Genomic DNA, 19749 nt, shown 5'->3' on the forward strand with positions numbered 1-19749 from the left:
TGGCTCAAATGAATCAACAAAGCCTTTTATTAAGGCTAGCCTATGATCAGGGTTTTTTGACCTTGTCCCTCTGGGTGCACTCTTCTCAGCTGTCCCCTGTGCCACCTTCGCTATCCGGGCAAAGATTACCCAGGCTGCCAATGGTCCTCTGTCCATACTTTCATTGCCCATTTCAGAGTCAATCCAGCAGCCTCCGCTTCAGTTTAATTTAGAAAGAGTTATTTCTGAATCTGTTAAAGCCTTAATTGAAATTATTTTTGGTCAGCAAGTCTTGTCCCACCCTTACTTTTTTTCTGCTAGTTAAATCCCATTTGTATGCTGCCATGGAGGCATATGGAAAACGGAAAATTGTATACTCACCTAACGGTAATTTTCCTTTCCATGTGCATCCATGGCAGCATAGGGATTTCCCTCCCTTTCCTTTTGTTGACTTTTTGCTGTTCTCCGGTTCGGCTAGTCAATGAGAATGCTGCTCGCTAGGGGTCACTTTCTTTTATAGCTAAGGTCCTGTTAATTGGTAGGAGTGGGGCTTAACCCATTTGTATGCTGCCATGGATGCACATGGAAAGGAAAATTACCGTTAGGTGAGTATACAATTTTCCGTTATTGTGCTTTTCTCCTGGTGAACTCAAAGTGCTTGAGCTGCAGCGTCTAGGGTACGCTCAGTATGCAGTAGCAGTGTTAGGGAGTCTAGCCCAAGGACTCCTTACTGAATAGGTGCTGGTTTACTCAACAGCAAGAGCCAAGATTTGAACCCAAGTCTCCTGTGTCAGAGGCAGAGGCCTTAAACATTACACGATCCAGCCACCTAGGTTGCATTCTGTATGCACTGTATTAATGCAACCTAGTTTTAACTTACTAACTATTCATTATGTCTCATACATGACAGGGCCACAAGCAGTCATCACGTATTATTACTTATGCAGCAGTGTTACACATGTTCCTAAGAAAAAGATAAAAACTTAGATGGTCAAAAAAAAACAACAAAAACAACCTACCATACCATTATTAACAAAGTACGGTACATAGTTAAAATGATAGACAGTCACAATGGGAAAATTACATGGAGGCAAAAACAACTACATGAAGGAAAGTGAAATAGGGGCTGATTCACAAAGCTTTTCTGTTGAATTATCTCATCTTACTTAACTCACAATTTATTTTGTCCTTTAATTACTTACTCATTATTTATCTCTCCTTATCTAACTTAACACATGATTTATTCCTCCTTAAAGGGACCCCGAGCAGTAACTAAAATCAAAACTTTCACTTACCTGGGGCTTCCTTCAGCCCACCGTAGGCTGTAAGGTCCCCCGCCGTCCTCCTGACTCTTCTGGTGGCTCTGTTGCCGGCAACAACCGGGCCGGGTGTCGAGCCGACACTCCCTAGTTTTGAATCCTTCGCGCCCACTTCGCATCATCACGCTGGCCGCTCCGCGTCATCACGGCGGCCGGTGTGACAGTACTGTGCATGTGCGGTTCAGAGATAGAAAAACACATGCGCAGTACTGTCACGCCGCCGTGATGACGCTGAGTGGCTGGTGTGCGATGACCCAAAGCAGGCGCAAAGGATTAAAAACTAGGAAGTGTCAGTCCGACACCCGGCCCAGGTGTCGCGGGCAACAGAGCCGCCAGCGGGACCCGTAGAAGAGTTAGGAGGATGGCGGGGGACCTCGCAGCCTACGGTGGAGGAAGCCCCAGGTAAGTGAAAGTTTTTATTTTAGTCCCTTTAAATGATTTACCCAGTACTATATTTTTCTGAATATAAGACGCAATTTTTCTTACCCAAAAGTGGAGGGAAAAGTGGATGCATCTTATATTCCGAAGATAGGTAGGTAAGAGGTGCAGAGTGGGCAGGAAAGCGCTTATTTGATCCTGTCTCCGTGCTCCTCTCCCACTCGCTCCAGTCCTGCTTCTACACATGCTCCTCTTCTCTTACCACAGCTGCCCATATCCAGGTATACTGTTCCCGTCTGCCAGTATACAGCTCTGCCAGGTCTTCCATACTTCTGGTGCTGTACATCCTGATTACGGTTCTGCTACTGTAAGGCCAGCAGCACACATGCGCCTGAGTCACGCATGAGGAGCATGTATAGAAGCAGGACCAGAGTGAGGGGGAGAGGGACGCGGCGGCAGGATCAGGTAATAGCTGAAATGGTAGTGCAGTATAGTGTACAGTAGTTTCATATAGCGTCGTATAATCTAGTGCTTTATTAGCAAAGTAGTGCAATGCAACTGGTGGGTGCATTTGTGTTTGGGTAAAAATCAAATCATGTCAAATCACAGCAGAAGGAGCAGGGTACCATGCTTACATCTCTAATCACAGTGTACCGCGATCAGCAAGGTGCTGGAAAATCGTATTCAATTTTCAGAATTGAAATGCGGCCAGTGTAAAAGACCTCTTACTCTATAAGTAAAATGCTTTAAAGTTAAAAAAAAGGCATTTGCTCAGTGCTTTAATAGATACCATACATTCTGGAAAAGTGGAGGCACTCCAAAAGTGGATTCAAACTCGCATTTTGTATTGATACCATACATTGGATGCCATATATTGCCTGCTTCAGATTTAGTTGCATTAAAAGGTACGCAACAATTGCACTTCACTATGGAAAAGTCTAAGGTGAGGATAATTGTGTAATTTTACCTCCACCCAACAGCAAAGTCTAGGCGCAGGGCGCCATATACTTTATTTTGATTCTTCCTGCTTCCCTGCCCTGCCCCTCTTGACTGGGACCATGGATGAGCTTGCTATTTCCACTAGTCCCATCTCCCTTGCGCATGCGCCCTCCAATGTTGGTGACTAACCTTAACTCCCCTACCTAATGCCTAGCTCTTAACCCTCCGATGTTGGTGCCTAACCCTAACCCTCCCCACCTAATGCATAATCCTATCTACCGATAGTTGTAGACGATCGGATACAATCAAACCATTAATAGCTTCATCGGGCCCCAAATCACAGCTTGGTTGCCTGATAGACAAAATGTAACATAGGCATCTATTAGACCCTTGCCAATCGCGGCTTCCAAAGGACCTGATTCGATATCACCAAACATAAGTGAATAGGAGCAAGGATTGGCGTAGATAGAAACTGAGGCATTGTCCTAGCTAATAGACAGACAACTGGGAAGGGCCGAGGCCTCACTTACCATCCGCAACAAAGGCAACCACAGGCAAAGTTAGAGTTGCAGGGCATTGTGGAACTAGTGAGCTCTAGTCTAGCTGTTTGTGTGTAAATTTAGCCCATCAAGGCCACAGGGCTGCTAGTTAATAGATTTGCAGCTGTTGGCTTTAATAGGTTTTGACAGTCAAGTTCATTTTCTGGATCAGTAGAGATTGGAATGTCAAGGGAACATTTTCCTTATCATCAGTCCCCAATTTAACCACTTGAGGACCCACCCTTTACCCCCCTTTAAGGACCAGCGTTGAATTCTGTGATCTGTGCTGGGTGGGCTCTACAGCCCCCAGCACAGATCAAACACCAGGCAGAGAGATCAGATCACCCCCCTTTTTTCCCCACTAGGGGGATGATGTGCTGGGGGGGTCCGATCTCTCCTGCCTGCGTGTGGCTGGCGGGGGGGGGCACCTCAAAGCCCCCCTCCGAGGCGAAATTCCGCTTCCCCTCTCCTACCTGGCCCCCTGGTGATCGGGGCTGCACAGGACGCTATCTGTCCTGTGCAGCCTGTGACAGGACGTCCCCTGTAGTGTTGTCCGGATCATGAACGATTCGGATCTTTGATCCGAATCTATTTTGTGAGTCGAATCATCCGAATCATCAAAATGAGTGATTCGGATCGTAAAAGGGGCGGGGTCAGGAGCGACACGCCCCCTCTCAGCGGGCAGCGGGGTCCTGGAAGCAGAGCAGAGATGGATCGCTCTGTTGGAGGGGACTCAGGGGAGCCAGCCTTGCAGGGACAGGTAGAGGGGACATGGGTGCCACTGCCAGATATGTGTAGAGCACACATACTGGCTGAAATGTGCTGCTCATTATAGGCTGTCTGTTCCTAGTTGTGCACAGTGAACACATTGGAAACTTTTGGCTCAGCTCAGTAACTTTGCAGGCACTGTGATTGCAGGGCAATATGATCCTCCTGCACTCGCTCTAAACAGTTGCACTTTACTTCTGGGAATGCTTTCTTTCACTGTGCGACGTTTCCATTCAAGGTATACAGATGAACATGTAGGTGAAATACATGTAAAGCATATGATTGCAGCATGTGGGTATTGTGTGCAAACAAACATTTATGCTCTCTGCTTCCCTCCTCCCTTCTCTGTCCACTCATTGCCCTCTGTCCATCTTCTCCCCTTCTCTGTGTGTCCACCCCCCTCCCCTTCTCCAGTCCTGCTAGTCATTTCACCTCCCAATGCTTCCCTTGTAAAATGATCCGAGATTCAGATCAAAGATCCGGATCTTTTCAATGATCCGATTCGAATCATCCGGATCATTGAAAAGATCCGAACTTCCCATCTCTAGTCCCCTGTCACATGGCGGCGATCCCCGGCCGCTGATTGGCCGGGGATCGCCGATCTGACTTATGGCGCTGCTGCGCAGCAGCGCCGTACAATGTAAACAAAGCGGATTATTTCCGCTTGTGTTTACATTTAGCCTGCGAGCCGCGATCGGCGGCCCACAGGCTATTCACGGAGCCCCCCGCCGTGAATTGACAGGAAGCAGCCGCTCGCGCGAGCGGCTGCTTCCTGATTAATTAGCCTGCAGCCGGCGACGCAGAACTGCGTCGCTGGTCCTGCAGCTGCCACTTTGCCGACGCGCGGTATGAGTGCGCGGTCGGCAAGTGGTTAAAGGTACAACTAGAATTATATAATGAGATCACAAGTTCACTAACTATAACAGAAAGTCAGAAACAATGTTGGCAAAAAGGGGATAACTTCCATCTCCCACTGTGGGCTTCCATGACGGTGTACAATTACATTTAAAGCCAAAACATCACTAACACGTCTCTGATAAAACTCTGAGGAAAGCTGAATTTTGATTCAATGAAAAAGATTAGCGCACATCATTGTTCTCTGCACAGTACCTTATATAAGGCAAAAGTAAACCCCTGGTTCTTAAAAGAATCACACTTTCCACTAAGCCGCCACCCACACTAAGCCGCCGCCCACACTAAGCTGCCACTGCTCACACTAAGCCGTTGCTGCCCACTCTAATTTGCACCTCACACTAAGCTGCCGCCGCACACACTAAGCCCTTGCTGCCCACAGCTGGGCTGCCCACACTAAGTCGCCACTCACAGGTCCCATGCATACTTAAAACCTTTGGTTAGTACGGTATATAGGATAATAAGTTGGGTTTGTACATGTGCACAGATGCGCTCTGGATAAGCATGCTGGTAACACCATGCAGAAAAAGCCTAGAAAATTACTATCATTATTGATATTTTTACATAATTAAAAAAAAGTTGTTGATGTCTACATATCCATGGTATGAAGTTCTGTTTTTAAATTGCTTCCATATCAGCCAAAGAGCTGGGGGCACTGGCATTCAAAATCATGGGAGCAGATTAAGTTTTGCCTTGAGGTCTAAACAGAAGCAGTAACAAGATCTGAAACACTGGCAATGCTGAGCCCGAGGTACTGTGCTATATAAGAAGCCACCAAAGAGAACACAGCACAAGTGTAATTAAGCATGCTGAAATGGGACAAATATGCTTTTGAGAGGTTTTGCTGAATATCTTCTGTAAATTGATTCTATTATCTACCACTGAATAAGGATTGCAAGGTAAATTAAAGCTTTACTCAAGGCAAACAGCTCAGTACACAGTCACAATTCTGTGAAATGCCTTGCCTGCCAAATAACTGGTAATTCTGCTTAACCAGTACTGTAATGTATATATTGCTGAAAGATGAGGAAACATAAAAACTGAGAAGAGGGGACAAGACCAAAGGCAATTCAGTGTAGTATGTTGTGTGTGACTGATTGGGATTAGAACATGTGACCAGGCAACCTCAACACAGCTGGTCTGCACATCAATCTCTTTCTTCTCTCGTGCAGCTTGTATGTCTACTGTGATTGATGGAATTCTCTTCCCTACCATTTTAACAATGGCGATGACCCCATAACAGCTTCCGAGTCAGCACTCTTTTACCTGTAATATCACTTGAGCCAAAGGCAAGGCCAGATTTACCATAAGGCACTGTAGGCACGTGCCAGATTTACCATAAGGCACTGTAGGCATGTGCCGGATTTACCATAAGGCACTGTAGGCACGTGCCAGATTTACCATAAGGCACTGTAGGCACGTGCCTACAGGTGCCTGATGATGGAAAGGTGGCTCACTCCCCCCCCCCCCCCCCCCCCCCCGAGCGCCTCCCTCCCTCCTTCCCTATTCAGAGTCCCGTAAATGAGAGGTTGCTCACCCAGCTCTCAGCATTCCAGACAAGATCTCCCTTCAGTCGGGAGCACCACTGGCTACTTAATACTTAGGGTACCTCTGGCTACCTAATGTTAAGGGACACCTGTAGCTACCTCTGACGGGAAAGGGAAGTAATGAAGAAGTTACAGCCGGGTTCATGGAGGGCGAAGTCTAGGGTGTTAGGACATCTGTGCCTATAGGCTCCAGTGATGTAAATCCGGGCCTGGCCATAGGGAAATATGGACATTACCTTGTACATCAGTTGTCCTTTCATAACTAGCAGCAACTGATATAGCGAACAAGGGCTATAAGGCTTCCAGCTTCCTGAGGGACTGCACTTCTTATTGGCTTATAAGCAGCCTGCAGGCTTTATAAAGCAGCAGATGACTGTTTGGGAGTGAGTATTTCCCTCTTTGTGTGTTTGGTAAGTTTCAGAGCAGTTGGGGACAGGCTCTTGGGGGTGGCAGCTCCAGGGCTTGACTGCGCTCACATATGGTGTTACATGCTGGTTCTGGGGCCCCGGGCAGTGAGAGTTCCCGGGGCCCCAGGCTGGCTTGTGCACCATTGTTTTTAAGTTTATTGTAGATTCCCATGCAGTTCAGTTAGGAGGGGGGCAGATGAGAGGGAATATCCTGCACGTTGGTGCCCCCTGCTGGTCATATAGCCATTGTTTATATGCAACTGAAGCCCTCTCCAACGATTGGCTGACCTGCTCAGCTTTTGCTTGATTAATCACTGCAGACTAGGTGTAACGTGTGTGTGCACTTCTTATTGGCTTATAAGCAGCCTGCAGGCTTTATAAAGCAGCAGAGGACTGTTTGGGAGTGAGTATTTCCCTCTTTGTGTGTTTGGTAAGTTCCTGAGGGAGAAGTCTGACAAGATCTAGTCAGAACTGGAAGCAATCATTGTTAGAAAGAAATGGTAAACTTTTGAGAGGAACTGACAGCGAGGTAAGTATGTAATATTCGCATAAATAATTTGGGGTTTGCCAAGGGGTTGTGGCCCTGCAGTGCAAATGCTCAATCTTAATTTCATGAACCAGTAGTTTGGAGCAGCCAGTACTCAATAGAAAAGACAAAACAATTATTAATTGGCCTCACACTCCATTTCATCATGGTTCAAACAATGATTACTTTATTGCACAAACATGAATCAAATCAGAAGAGGGCTCCTTTAAGGAACCAATACACAGGTGTCAGTTAAAAACTTTTTTCTGCGCAGAAAGTTTCTACATTAAAACCACCAGAGCCTGCCCACATTACCCCTCAATAGATGCCGGGCTTGCGTGCATGGAGTCTGTCCTCAGACTGATATGCTCCATGCACTCAAGCCCAGGCCACCTAACTGTCATTCAACAGCACACCACCAAACACACAGCAGCTGCCTCCCCCTATTGGGGATGAGTCCTTTCAAGATATAAAGCACAAAGCTGCAGCACAAATAGGTTAGCCGGCTTAAGCACAGAGAGGCAAGTTAGTAGACTTGGCAAGCCACATAGAGACAATGTTGCCCAGACATCTTTCCTCCAGCATTAATCATAGATTTTCATACTTGCGTTAGTCCACAGGGTATAGCTTCTCCCAGCTGGATGCCAGAGCGCTCTTTTCATCAGGTGATCTGTGGCTTATCGATCGTATTCCTTGTATGGGAGCTCGATCTCCTCCTGGCGCTTCCCAGTGTTTCACCCCAGTGCCACCTCACACATGCCCCCTGTTTATAGGTTGCTGCACTCGGCTGCCTTAAAGGAGCCCTCTTCTGATTTGATTCATGTTTGTGCAATAAAGTAATCATTGTTTGAACCATGATGAAATGGAGCGTGTGGCCAATTAATAATTGTTTTGTCTTTTCAAGTATGTAATATTCATTTGCATGTACATCACGTGTTTATTTTAAATAATTTTGCACGGTTCAGGTTCACTTTAAGAAACAGGGACACTTTAAGGCATGCCCCTTCCACACCTCTAATCATTCCCTGCCACACCCCTAGTTACTCATACCACAAAGAATTTATAAGGAAAAGATGTACTTTTATCATCCAAACCACATCATTAGTTTTATTTATTAATAACATTTCAAAGTAAAAAATAGATCAGTTTAAAGGATGGGAATAAAGTTTACAGACAATTAAAAAATGAAAAAGCCCCTCAGATGTAGCGGTGGAAGATGGTGGCGGATGTTTCGGCGGGTGCGCACATGTGTTGGGAGCGAGGCCGAGGTGCTGAAGGACAGCACCACAGGGTAAAGCCTCACTCCCCATGGTCCGGTAAAAGAGAGCATCGCTCAGGCTTTCACCTGAGTAATGGTTCCTGACGATCGGCCATCGCGCAAAGGAAATCGGCTGTAAGATTTGCCGGTAATCCTCACGCAATGGCAAGGTGATAAGTAACTCGCATCTGCAAGCTACTTATCACCTGGAATAGAATATGGCCCCTTGTGTCAAGTGATAACTTGTATGGGGTTACAAACTCTGCATTTGGCTGCATTAAATTGCAGTTCTAAGGTGCTTTGTGACTGGCAGATTGGAGGCAGAACTGCACTCCAAGAGCACATCTCAGCCTCCCATGTGAAGAAGACCTTAGGAAAGAAGTATGATAGATATGGCATAGTTTACATGCAAGGTATAAGAGTTAAAGGACAACTGAAGTAAGAAGAATATGTAGGCTGACATATTTATTTCCTTTAAAACAATACCAGTTACCTGGCAGCCCTGCTGGTCTATTTAGTTGCAGTAGTGTCTGAATCACACCAGAAACAAGCATGTGACTAATCTTGTCAAATCTGACAATTATGTCAGAAATACCCGATCTACCTATGCTTGTTCAGGGTCAATTACTAAAAGAATTAGTAAAAGTATTAGAGGCAGATGATAGGCAGGATAGCCAGGCAACTGGTATTGTTTAAAAGGAAATAAAAATGGCAGCCTTCATATCCCTCTTGTTACAGTTGTCCTTTAAGGGTTGGTTCACACTAAGTCCACTGTCAAACCATTTTCTGGAAAGCAGTCGACCAATGAGATGTAGAATAGACCCATACTTTCTTTACTCAGGGCAGCTCAGCTGTAACCCAGGGACACACAATCCAGGCTGCTGGGGTCAGCCTAGGCATTGTACATGTATTAGTGTTAATCTGAAATTCCTATCAATCATTTAATGTCATTTAATGATTGATTGCCCAAATGGTTGCCCACAGATCTCCTTAAGGTGGCCACTAACGGTCCAATTTCTAGTGAAAAATCGTTAGAGCGATCAAAAATTCTGATCGGATTGGTTTTAAATAATCTCCATTGGTGGACACAATCGATTATGAACGAGTGAAAAAAATGTCACCCGAATGAATTTTCGTCGAACCAAAATTTGGATTTTCTTGTTGGTTGTGATAGATAGGAAGTAAAGATTGGTTCGTTGATGGTGTAGTGAACGATTTATTGCAATATTTCACTTCCGATCAGAATTTCTGATCGCTCTAACGATTTTTCGCTAGAAATTGGACCGTTAGTGGCTACCTTTACGCATACCACTCTTGTCTTGTCAGATGGAAGAGACCAAATGAAGAGAGGGGTCCCTGACAGATGAGAAGCATTCATGACAATTTGTTTGGCACGAGTATTTTGGGGATTTTACTCTGCTGTTGTTTAAAGAATGACCCAAGAGGATACTGTAGATAAACAAGTTACTGCTTTCAGTGAGTTTGATGATGCACCTGGAGCTTGTGATCATGCGGTCCCTAGACAGCTGTGCTTTGCTCTTACACTAGCATCCAGTACAGTCATGTGACAAGCAGGCACAGCGAAAACACATATTGCTAATAAAAACTTGTTTCTAGTTCTAGCTTGGCTCTACTCCCTGTCAGATTAGTTTAACTTGTAAAAAGATGTTCTTTCTTCCTAGTAGATAATAAAAATAACCCACGGGACTTGTTACGCAATAGGTTTGTGGCGCAGATCCTTCAGACACACACGGTTACCTAATAGTTGGATGCATACAGAACAGTAGAAACTTTAATGTATTTATTTAGCGTTTGATAAAACAGTTACCTCAAAATACGATTATGAAACATGCACGATAAGAGCCATACTGACATGGATATATTATAAGCCAAACTGTCTATAATTGTTATGGTTACTGTCCCGTAAAGGGACAATCGTCCAAGGCTGAGGCACTATGAGGAAACCAAATAAACATTCAAAAGCAAAGCTAGGAACATCTGGCATTAATTGCTAACTATATAGACAGGCTATAAAAAGCATGTCCCTGAGTGCAGTGTTTTAGGGGTGTTCAGCACCTGCCTTTCTCCCCTGGTGGCATATCCACCATGAGGCACAGAATGAACAATTATCCTGCGGCCTCTTCCAGCTCGCCCTACCAGAGAAACTAGATACAGCAGTGGAGGAGAGTATATCTGGTGAGCAGGGGAGGACTGGCCAGGGCTGCCTCTAATTTAATGATTTAGGGCTGGCCGATCTACCAACCGTTTCGATAATTATTATCGAATCAGATGAAAATCTGTGGTGCCACAAGCATGCCCAATCAACATTTTGACTGATTTCGGGTGGAAATTAGTTGAATGTATTGATCTGAGATGCTGGGAAATCTCAGGTTGATGTGGGCGATAAAGTACAATAATCACGAATGATGAACGCGAAGGAAACCCCAGCCGCTGTCTCTCAAAATGTATTATGTGCTCCCCGTTGCCAGTGCATTATACTCAGGGCCGGGCCGAGGCATAGGCTGGAGAGGCTCCAGCCTCAAGGCGCAGTGTAGGAGGGGGCGCATAATTCATTCAGCTGTCATTCCTAATTGTGTTTGAAGCAGAAAGAAATAAGAAAAGGGGATACATAGCAGTGACTGCAAGCCAGATAACTAGATATTAAGATGTTGGGGAGGTTGTGGGCCCTGTGGTCTAATAGCAATCAGTGTGTGACGGCTGGGGTGGCAGGGATGGAGGGGCGCACTTTGGTGTCTCAGCCTTGGGTGCTGGAGGACCTTGTCCCGCCTTTATACTTTACCTGTCATGCTGTCCCTCAAATGTCCTTGCTGTATTTCTGCATTGGCACCCCACGTGACTACCGGCATATAGCAAATGGGGCGCGTGTGTGACACAATTTGGGCTGGCGCTGCCATGAAACTGGGCCTCTTGTTTGTGGTTTTCCCTTGTGGCCAAAAGGTCTCAGTCATCCCCTGCTAGTGAGAGAAGCCCAGCTCCCTGCCTGAAAGAACCCCCCCCCCCCCCCGCCCCCCAGTGGAGAAATCGAGCTGCTGCTTACATGTATAAAGGAAAGCTACTGTGCATGCTGTGGCCATTTGTTTTGGGTCAAAGGTCTTGACAAGTGTACAAGTCAAGACCTAATAACAGGGTCAAAGGTACAGTGCATGACAGAAGGTGGAGTGGTAAGGACTGGAACAATGTGCTCAACTGAGATCTTGCACTCTTTATCTTTTGCATTTCAGTAAGAGGGCTTTTTGGTCCTTTTTAGTCCCACACTCCTAGGAGCTCTGGTTCACCATGAGCTTGCTGGGCAATCTGTAACTTTTTATCTTTTGGTGACATATCAGGGTAGAGATGGATGGTCAGAGCCACATCTGCCGAGTTTAGACTATCACACGTACGCATCTTAAGCACACGAGGTGACTTTTGCTGAGGAGACTGAAATGAAAGGGACATCTGACACAATCAATCATGGTCATTAAGCTGTAAGGCCTATCCAAGATCCACACCAGGAGGGTGCAAACGATCTTTGGTTGAACGAGAACTACGCTTAATTGGACTTCAGCTTGAATACATGGGCGTAATCAGACTTTTGTACAAGGTTAAAGGTTGGGGGCATGACAAAAGTTTTATTTTAAACTAAAATTTACACTTCTGTCTGTGCTAAACCTTTCTATTAATATCCTGAATTAGCTTTATAGTGTCATTCTTTGCTGTCTTCTCTCTCCAAAATCCTGTACCAGTGTTTGACCTAAGCATCAACATTTTACAAATGATAAAAATCGCAAAAAAAATCTTTGTTAAAGAGGAGCTGTCAGCCATACTATCTCAAAAAAAACCAACCACATATATAAGTAGATAAATACTTGCTCTACGTATATAACATATGTATGTATTGCACTGTCCACATTTTGATTTCAGTGACTTTTATACAGTAAATAAAAGGGAATTCTGTTTCAGGCATTTGCCATCTTAATGCCCTCTGACAGAAGCAAATACTGATGTCATTTCCTCCCTTACTCTGGGAGGAGGGTGGCCAATGCAAACACACAGTCTTCAGACACTCCCACTCAGCTCTACAATAGAAAGTGCATTGTCATTGTGCAACTCTAGCTTGAGAAGCATGAGAAATATTGGCCAATCAGAGAGGAACAGAGGTGTGGGAGGGGAAAACAGGAGGGAAAGAGGCTTCCAGCCAATAAGGCTGCATTAGCTAAGTCTGAGGGGATAGTAAGGAAGCAAAAAAAAGACAACCCAGAATGCCCTGCAACTTCCTTTGTGCGGCAGATGTACCAAATAAGAGCCACGGAAACTGGGGAAAGATGTTTTATGGAGAAGAAAAGTAATAGTGATTTTAACTTTTGGATTGCCTGGTTAGCATCTTTATTACTTGTTTACCAGACAGAAATAAAGAATTGATTTTTGATTTTATGCCCGACAATTACTCTTTAAACTACAGCATATGAGTAGGGTGCAATGATAGTAAAATGCAGGTAAATTGTCACTGGAAAACCTTTCCTCCAGTGTTGATATGAAATAATCTGGATAAAGAATTATTAGTTATCTTTTCCAAGTGTGAATAGAATAATGAATGATTATTTTCAATGTCCAACTTCAAAATTGTAGGGCTGTTCTAAGTTTTCCACAGGAAAAGCAATACTGAATAGAATAGATAAGTAGAGACAGAAAGAAAGCAAACTGTCCGCCAACATCTGTTGTTTAATAAGAAAAATTACATTTGCTTTCATTTAGAGTGGTGCAAGAGCACCCCCTATAACACCCCCCCCCCCACACACACACACACACACACACACAGCCACAATAACCCACCTAAATCCAGGTGAGGTCACCATTCCCCACTAAGCAAGTGCAGCCCCCTCGTCACTCTTCTTCTACATCACAGCAAGTGCGGCTATCATTCCTGTTCCTTAATAATTCTTGCCACCATTAAACCCCATAACAAGTGTGCCAGCATAACACTGTATCCATTCTTCCTCCTTTTGTGAACATGCCCATACTCATACCTGTAAACAGGTCCATACTCATACCTGTGAACATGCCCAGACTCATACCTGTAAACAGGTCCATACTCATACCTGTGAACATGCCCAGACTCATACCTGTAAACAGGCCCACACTCATACCTGTAAACAAGCCCATACTCATACCTGTGAACAGGCCCATACTCATACCTATGAACAGGCCCACACTCATACCTATGAGCAGGCCCATACTCATACCTATGAACAGGCCCATACTCATACCTATGAGCAGGCCCACACTCATACCTATGAGCAGGCCCACACTCATACCTATGAGCAGGCCCACACTCATACCTATGAACAGGCCCACACTCATACCTATGAGCAGGCCCATACTCATACCTATGAACAGGCCCATACTCATACCTGTAAACAGGCCCACACTCATACCTATGAACAGGCCCATACTCATACCTATGAACAGGCCCACACTCATACCTATGAGCAGGCCCATACTCATACCTATGAACAGGCCCATACTCATACATATGAGCAGGCCCACACTCATACCTATGAGCAGGCCCACACTCATACCTATGAACAGGCCCACACTCATACCTATGAGCAGGCCCATACTCATACCTATGAACAGGCCCATACTCATACCTGTAAACAGGCCCACACTCATACCTATGAATAGCCCCATACTCATACCTATGAACAGGCCCATACTCATACCTGTAAACAGGCCCACACTCATACCTATGAACAGGCCCATACTCATACCTATGAACAGGCCCACACTCATACCTATGAGCAGGCCCATACTCATACCTATGAACAGGCCCACACTCATACCTATGAGCAGGCCCATACTCATACCTATGAACAGGCCCATACTCATACCTATGAACAGGCCCACACTCATACCTATGAATAGCCCCATACTTATACCTATGAACAGGCCCATACTCGTATCCATGAACAGGCCCATACTCATACGACTCTTCTCTGTCATTGCCTTATTAGTGTTTAAAAGCAAAAAATAAATCTGTCAGCTATTGCTTCACTTATTTTAATACAGGAGAAATAGTTAGTATATTTCCGTCCAACAATAAGTATGTGAAAACAATGTGCAATTCATAGCAACTGCTACTATTTTAAAGCAAATTTTAAGCACAGGCATGAAAATGATACAGAACAGTTCCATTGCCATGGCCGTAATTATAGGCTTTATGTAGACAGCACACATGGGCAATGAGATGCTAATAATTCTGGCTTGCATGCAAATGTAATACAAACTGTATGCTGCTTGGAGTGTGGCCAATCAAGAGCATTTCCTGTCAAATTTGACTTGTGAACAGGCCCTTGCTGCATAAAATGTGCATTCAATTTGCTTCCTAGCCAAAATGATTTGCCTCTCACTGTCCATCTCTAGTGGGTAGGTGATATTTACATGGGCTTTAGTAAAAAATGTATAGGTCCATCTTGGAAATGATATCCAGGGAGACGTAGTTCCTTCTCATCCTCCAACAGCCAAGACTGCAGCAGCTACTTCTCCTGCTCCTGAGAAGGTTCTTTCTGTGTGAAGATCTGGAAGAGGGTCTCCCGGAAATGTTTATCTTTGGTTAAATTTCTGGCAGCTTCTTTTAGATTCTGAAAATCCTCTGCCTCAGCCGGAGACATCAAGAAGGAATGCGAGTGCCTCACTGCAAAACAGCAGAAGAATATCAATGCAAACTTGTTATCCTAATAGCAATCAGGCTGATGGATGAGCATAATCAGTATATGGAGGCAAAATTTTGAACAAAACAATGTCAATCAATCACCCCTACCCTCCAATCAGCAGTCAAGGTGGGAGGTGAGTGGTGTGCGTGCCACTCCTCCTACCAACTAGGACAGCAGGAGGCCGGGCCCCTATGATGAGCGACACGCCTTAAAGGGAACTAAGCACCCTTTCTTTCCCTGAATTTTCTCCTGCTTTGTAATAGCTATAGGAGCTGCCATGTTCCAACCTCCCCTTCTCGCTTCCTTATTTACAGAAGTCACAGATGCTATCTTCAGACATTCCCTCTGGATAAGCTCTTTGAAGAAGTTGTTCTAATTACCCACCTCCCCTCTATTGATAAAAAGGTATTGTTTACTTCTTGGTAAGGTGTGCAATAAAACAATTACTTAAGTCCTTAGCTGCCTGAAAACCTCTGCGGTCGGGGTTGGGCTGCCCAGCTGAAGTAGGCTAATAAAACCTGCGCTAAACTTTAAATGTAAAATATTTTTTTTAATAATGAGACACATTGTTGGTATGCATTTTTAATGTGCTATTGGGATGCCCAGGGTGCTACAAATGATGCTCGCTTCACTTTAAGAAAACAAAACAGCAGATAGGAAGCCCAAGCTTGTTGTCATTGCTGGAACTTCAGTCAGCCAAGTGAGTAAAACAGGGTTCTTCTGATTAGAGAACAGCCCATTTGGTGTTGGATGTGGGAGGAAGGGAGGAAAACTTTAGGAAATTATTAAATACTTTAAGATCATTCTGGCTGAAGCATCATTCTAAATGGATAGTCAAAATATCTTTGGATAAAATACTCTAGTATAGTTCCACCCCAACACTTAAAGGAATCATCAGCTCAAATAAAAAAAAAAAAACACTTTACTCACCTGGGGCTTTCTCCAGCTCCTTGCAGCCGACTGTCCCATGCTGACCGCTCCGCACTCCGCCGCCGTCCCGGGCTCCCCGCATGGTGCAGAGGCCGACCTCGAGGTTGTCCTTACTGCGCCTGTGTGAAGCACCGCTGTCAATCAAGCCCATGTTGTCCGCGGCTTACTGTGCAGGCTTACTTCACGCAGGCGCAGTAAGGACGACCTCGAGGTCAGCCTCTGCATCATGCGGGGAGCCCGGGATCACCAAACGAATCATGCAGGATCGTTCTGAACGATCCTGCATGATTTGTTTGCTGATGGGGGACAGCGTTCTTTAGTGGTATATCCAGACACTCTGCACTTTATATTGTGGTCCTCTAATCTTGAGTTATCCTGATATCTACACAACTTTATGCCTCTGAGGAAGTCACTTTTGGCTGTGAAACACGTCAGGAAGCTTTTGTTCTGTATAGTGGATCTTTGCATGAACTGTCTACATTTCATGACTGCAATCGAGAAGATTTTATACTATTGAAGAATTAAATACTTTTTGCTGTTCCTAACAAAAACCTATAGTTTTGGGACTGTTTTGTGTATTCTAAATGGATTGTAGGTTTTTTTAATTCAAATAAATTCTAAGGATGATTTTGGTGAATCCAGATGCTCCTTCATGATATTACCAAATGTAGCATAAATATTAACATCTATATTAATGACGAGGGGCACTCGCACTTTCATGTGTAATTAATCTAAAAACTTCATTGGTTGGAAAGTACGGTATTACTAAAGTGAATTAAACATTTTTTTTTTTCGAAAATAAAGATTTGTTCCATCAAAACTTTAATGGGAATGTTCTGTTGACACGTATGCTATTGATGCTGAATGTGTTCCTTTTCACTTACTTAGCATACTTATTAGTGCCGAGTTGCAAGTGAAGTCAAAGACGAGAACAGATGGTTTTGCTTTAGCATGTCTGGCATGATCTGTGGTTTGACATGAATATTGCATTACATCACACGTTCTCTCTTTACCAGAGATCTTCATAATGTAGTTGATGACTGAGTGGTAAATTCACAAAGAATGGAAAGTATTTTAAAATCATTACTGATCTTCCTCGCCAGCTTAAAACTGCTTTGAATTTAAAAAGAACGCCTATAGGCTAGATTCACACTAGAGGGGAAAATGTTCAGTTTCTTGGAATGGATGGTCCACAACAAATAGAAAAGTTGATGGCTCCTATATTGCAGTGGACACATGTCCATTGTGTCCACTGCAGTAACAGAACACAAAGTCCCATCCTGCAGGACTTTTCCGGACACTGAATAGAAGTTGGACATGTCATACCATGCTATCTATGATATGTCCTTCACAATAGACACCAATGGAGTGGTGAGAATGAATGGGACAGTCACAGTAAATCGTATATGGCACAACCTGTTGAGTGTGATCCCAGCCTAATAATCGCTGTTATTTTATCTTCAGCTATGAGATGGAAATTTAAAAAAACAAAGGGTTCTCTTTAGGCCCGAATTTACATCACAGCAGCCTATAGGCACAGATGTCCTGGCACCCTCATCCTCCCCTCCATGAAACTACAAACACCCAAAGCGCACCTCAAGTGTGCTGACTGGCTCAGCTGTCACTCTGTCACTCTCCCTTGCCTGTCATAGGTAGCTACAGGTGTCTCTTAGCATTAGGCAGCCAGAGCTATCCTCAGTATTAAGTAACTAGAGGTGCCCCCGACAGGGCCGGATTTGTACGCTTTACCGCCCAAGGCCACTGTCAGCAGCCGCCCCCTTCAGTATAGGTAGCCAGATGACCCCTCCAGTGTAGGTAGCCTGATTATCCCTTCCAGCTAGTATAAGAAGCCAGATGACCCTCCCCCCTTCCATATAAATAGCCTGATTACCCCCTCCCTCTAGTATAGGTAGCCAGGGGATCCTTCCCCCAATACAGATTTCTGCCGACCCGCCCTTGATCCTGTGGTGCCCTAGGCCATGGCCTATGTGGCCTTGCCTTAAATCCGGCCCTGGCCCCCGACTGAAGAGAGATCTCATCAGAGACATGCAGAGAGTCAGGTGAGTAGCCACTTCTTTACACTCTCATCAGGAGTTTGCATAGGGAAGGAGGGAGTGAGGCACTCGGGGTGGGGAGTGAGCTGCCTTTCCATCATTAGGCGCCTGTAGGCACGTGCCTACAGTGCCTTATGGTAAATCTGGCCCTGTGAACTGCCTAAAAAGTACTGTAGTTAAAGGACACCAAAACAAAATTAAAATTAAGAGGTAACCATACCTGAAGCCTCTTAGTATCCCCATAAACTGTGTGGCCCCTCAGCTTCACGTATTTCTGGTCCATGTTGGAGGTTTGTCCCCCATTCATTGTTGAATGGCACATGCTCTATCTACTCTTCATGTGTGCTCCCTCATGGCTGTGCTCAGGGTCCTCAGCTGGGAGAATTCTGTGCATGCATGTTTAGAAATGTTTGCCTACCATGCCTGCTTAGAGCACTCCTGACTGTGGTTGCTGTGTACGGCCGTTCAGGAGTGCTACCAAAGAGGGCACAAGGAGTGGACAGAGCATGAGCCTCACTCTGACTAGGTCAAGCTGGAGCTTTGAAAGGGGGGCCATAGCTCCAACATGGAAAAGAAGCCGGTGAAGCTGAGGGTCCACACAGTTTATGGGGACACTGAAGAAGCCCCAGGTAAGGCCACTTCATACATTTTCAGTGAGTTCTGGGACCCTTTAAGCTCCATAGAAGAAAATATTTTATGGCTGAAATTGATCTTTCACACCTGTAGCCAACAGTCTGATGTCTTTACAAGAATCTCCTCTTCTGCTATCATTAGGTTGAAGTAGAATTTGTTACGGATTGCTTTGCCCCAATTCATGGCTCAGGCCCAACTATACCAGGAGATTGGAGTTGACCTGTATTCAAACTGAATTGAAAAAGCAGTAAAACTGATGATTGACTGACATGGAACTTAAGTGAAATGACTATGTACACTAGCCTAGTGTGTTAAAGGCCAGTTCAAAAAGTAATAATTTAAAATTCCTCATATTGCTTGTGAATTGACCCAAGTTGTGGAGTGAATGAATGTGCTGAGTGAGATGCGGCAGGGCAAGGAAAGGGTTACAGATATGCCATGAGTTGTCATATGGTGACTCTTTCCTGCCTAAGGTCTGTTGTGCACCCACCTGTCAGGGTCACTCACTGCCTTCTGCCGGCAAGCAAGAGAGAGAGAGAGGTCAATGTATATACCACAAAAATCATCTTCTAGTCCACTAAAGTTCCAAATATTCATGGTCACAACACACTTAACCAAGGTGGAAAGTTACACAACAATGAGAAATGGGCCCGTTGTAGTTAAGTAGCGTGAGGACTGATCCAAGCACTGGCACCATCATTAAGCCCAGTGCTGCCAATGTTGGTGCACACAGCTTGTGACCATTTAGTGGTAGATACCAGTATTGATCAAAGAGCATAGAACTGTATAGGAATTTGCATTTTGAAGTGTTAAAAATCTGTTTGTAACTTGTCATGAAAAGTGGCCTCTG

General features: G+C 44.8%; 1 protein-coding gene across 7 annotated transcripts in view; it reads right to left on the reverse strand.

Moving 5' to 3' along the window:
- Positions 1-14563: 14563 nt before the first annotated feature.
- Positions 14564-19749, reverse strand: part of PLEKHD1 (pleckstrin homology and coiled-coil domain containing D1) — a 664905-nt gene continuing 659719 nt past the window's right edge. For 3 of the 7 annotated variants that reach the window (XM_068253846.1, XM_068253843.1, XM_068253844.1), the window contains one exon: positions 14564-15263. In XM_068253846.1, coding sequence (XP_068109947.1) covers positions 15106-15263 — 158 coding nt within the window. In that variant the 3' untranslated portion in view covers positions 14564-15105. The remainder of the gene's footprint in view (positions 15264-19749) is intronic. The other 4 variants (XM_068253845.1, XM_068253847.1, XM_068253848.1 and 1 more) reach the window with 4 other exon arrangements.

Source organism: Hyperolius riggenbachi, chromosome 9, assembly GCF_040937935.1.
Source record: "Hyperolius riggenbachi isolate aHypRig1 chromosome 9, aHypRig1.pri, whole genome shotgun sequence".
In the NCBI taxonomy this organism is placed as follows: domain Eukaryota; kingdom Metazoa; phylum Chordata; class Amphibia; order Anura; family Hyperoliidae; genus Hyperolius; species Hyperolius riggenbachi.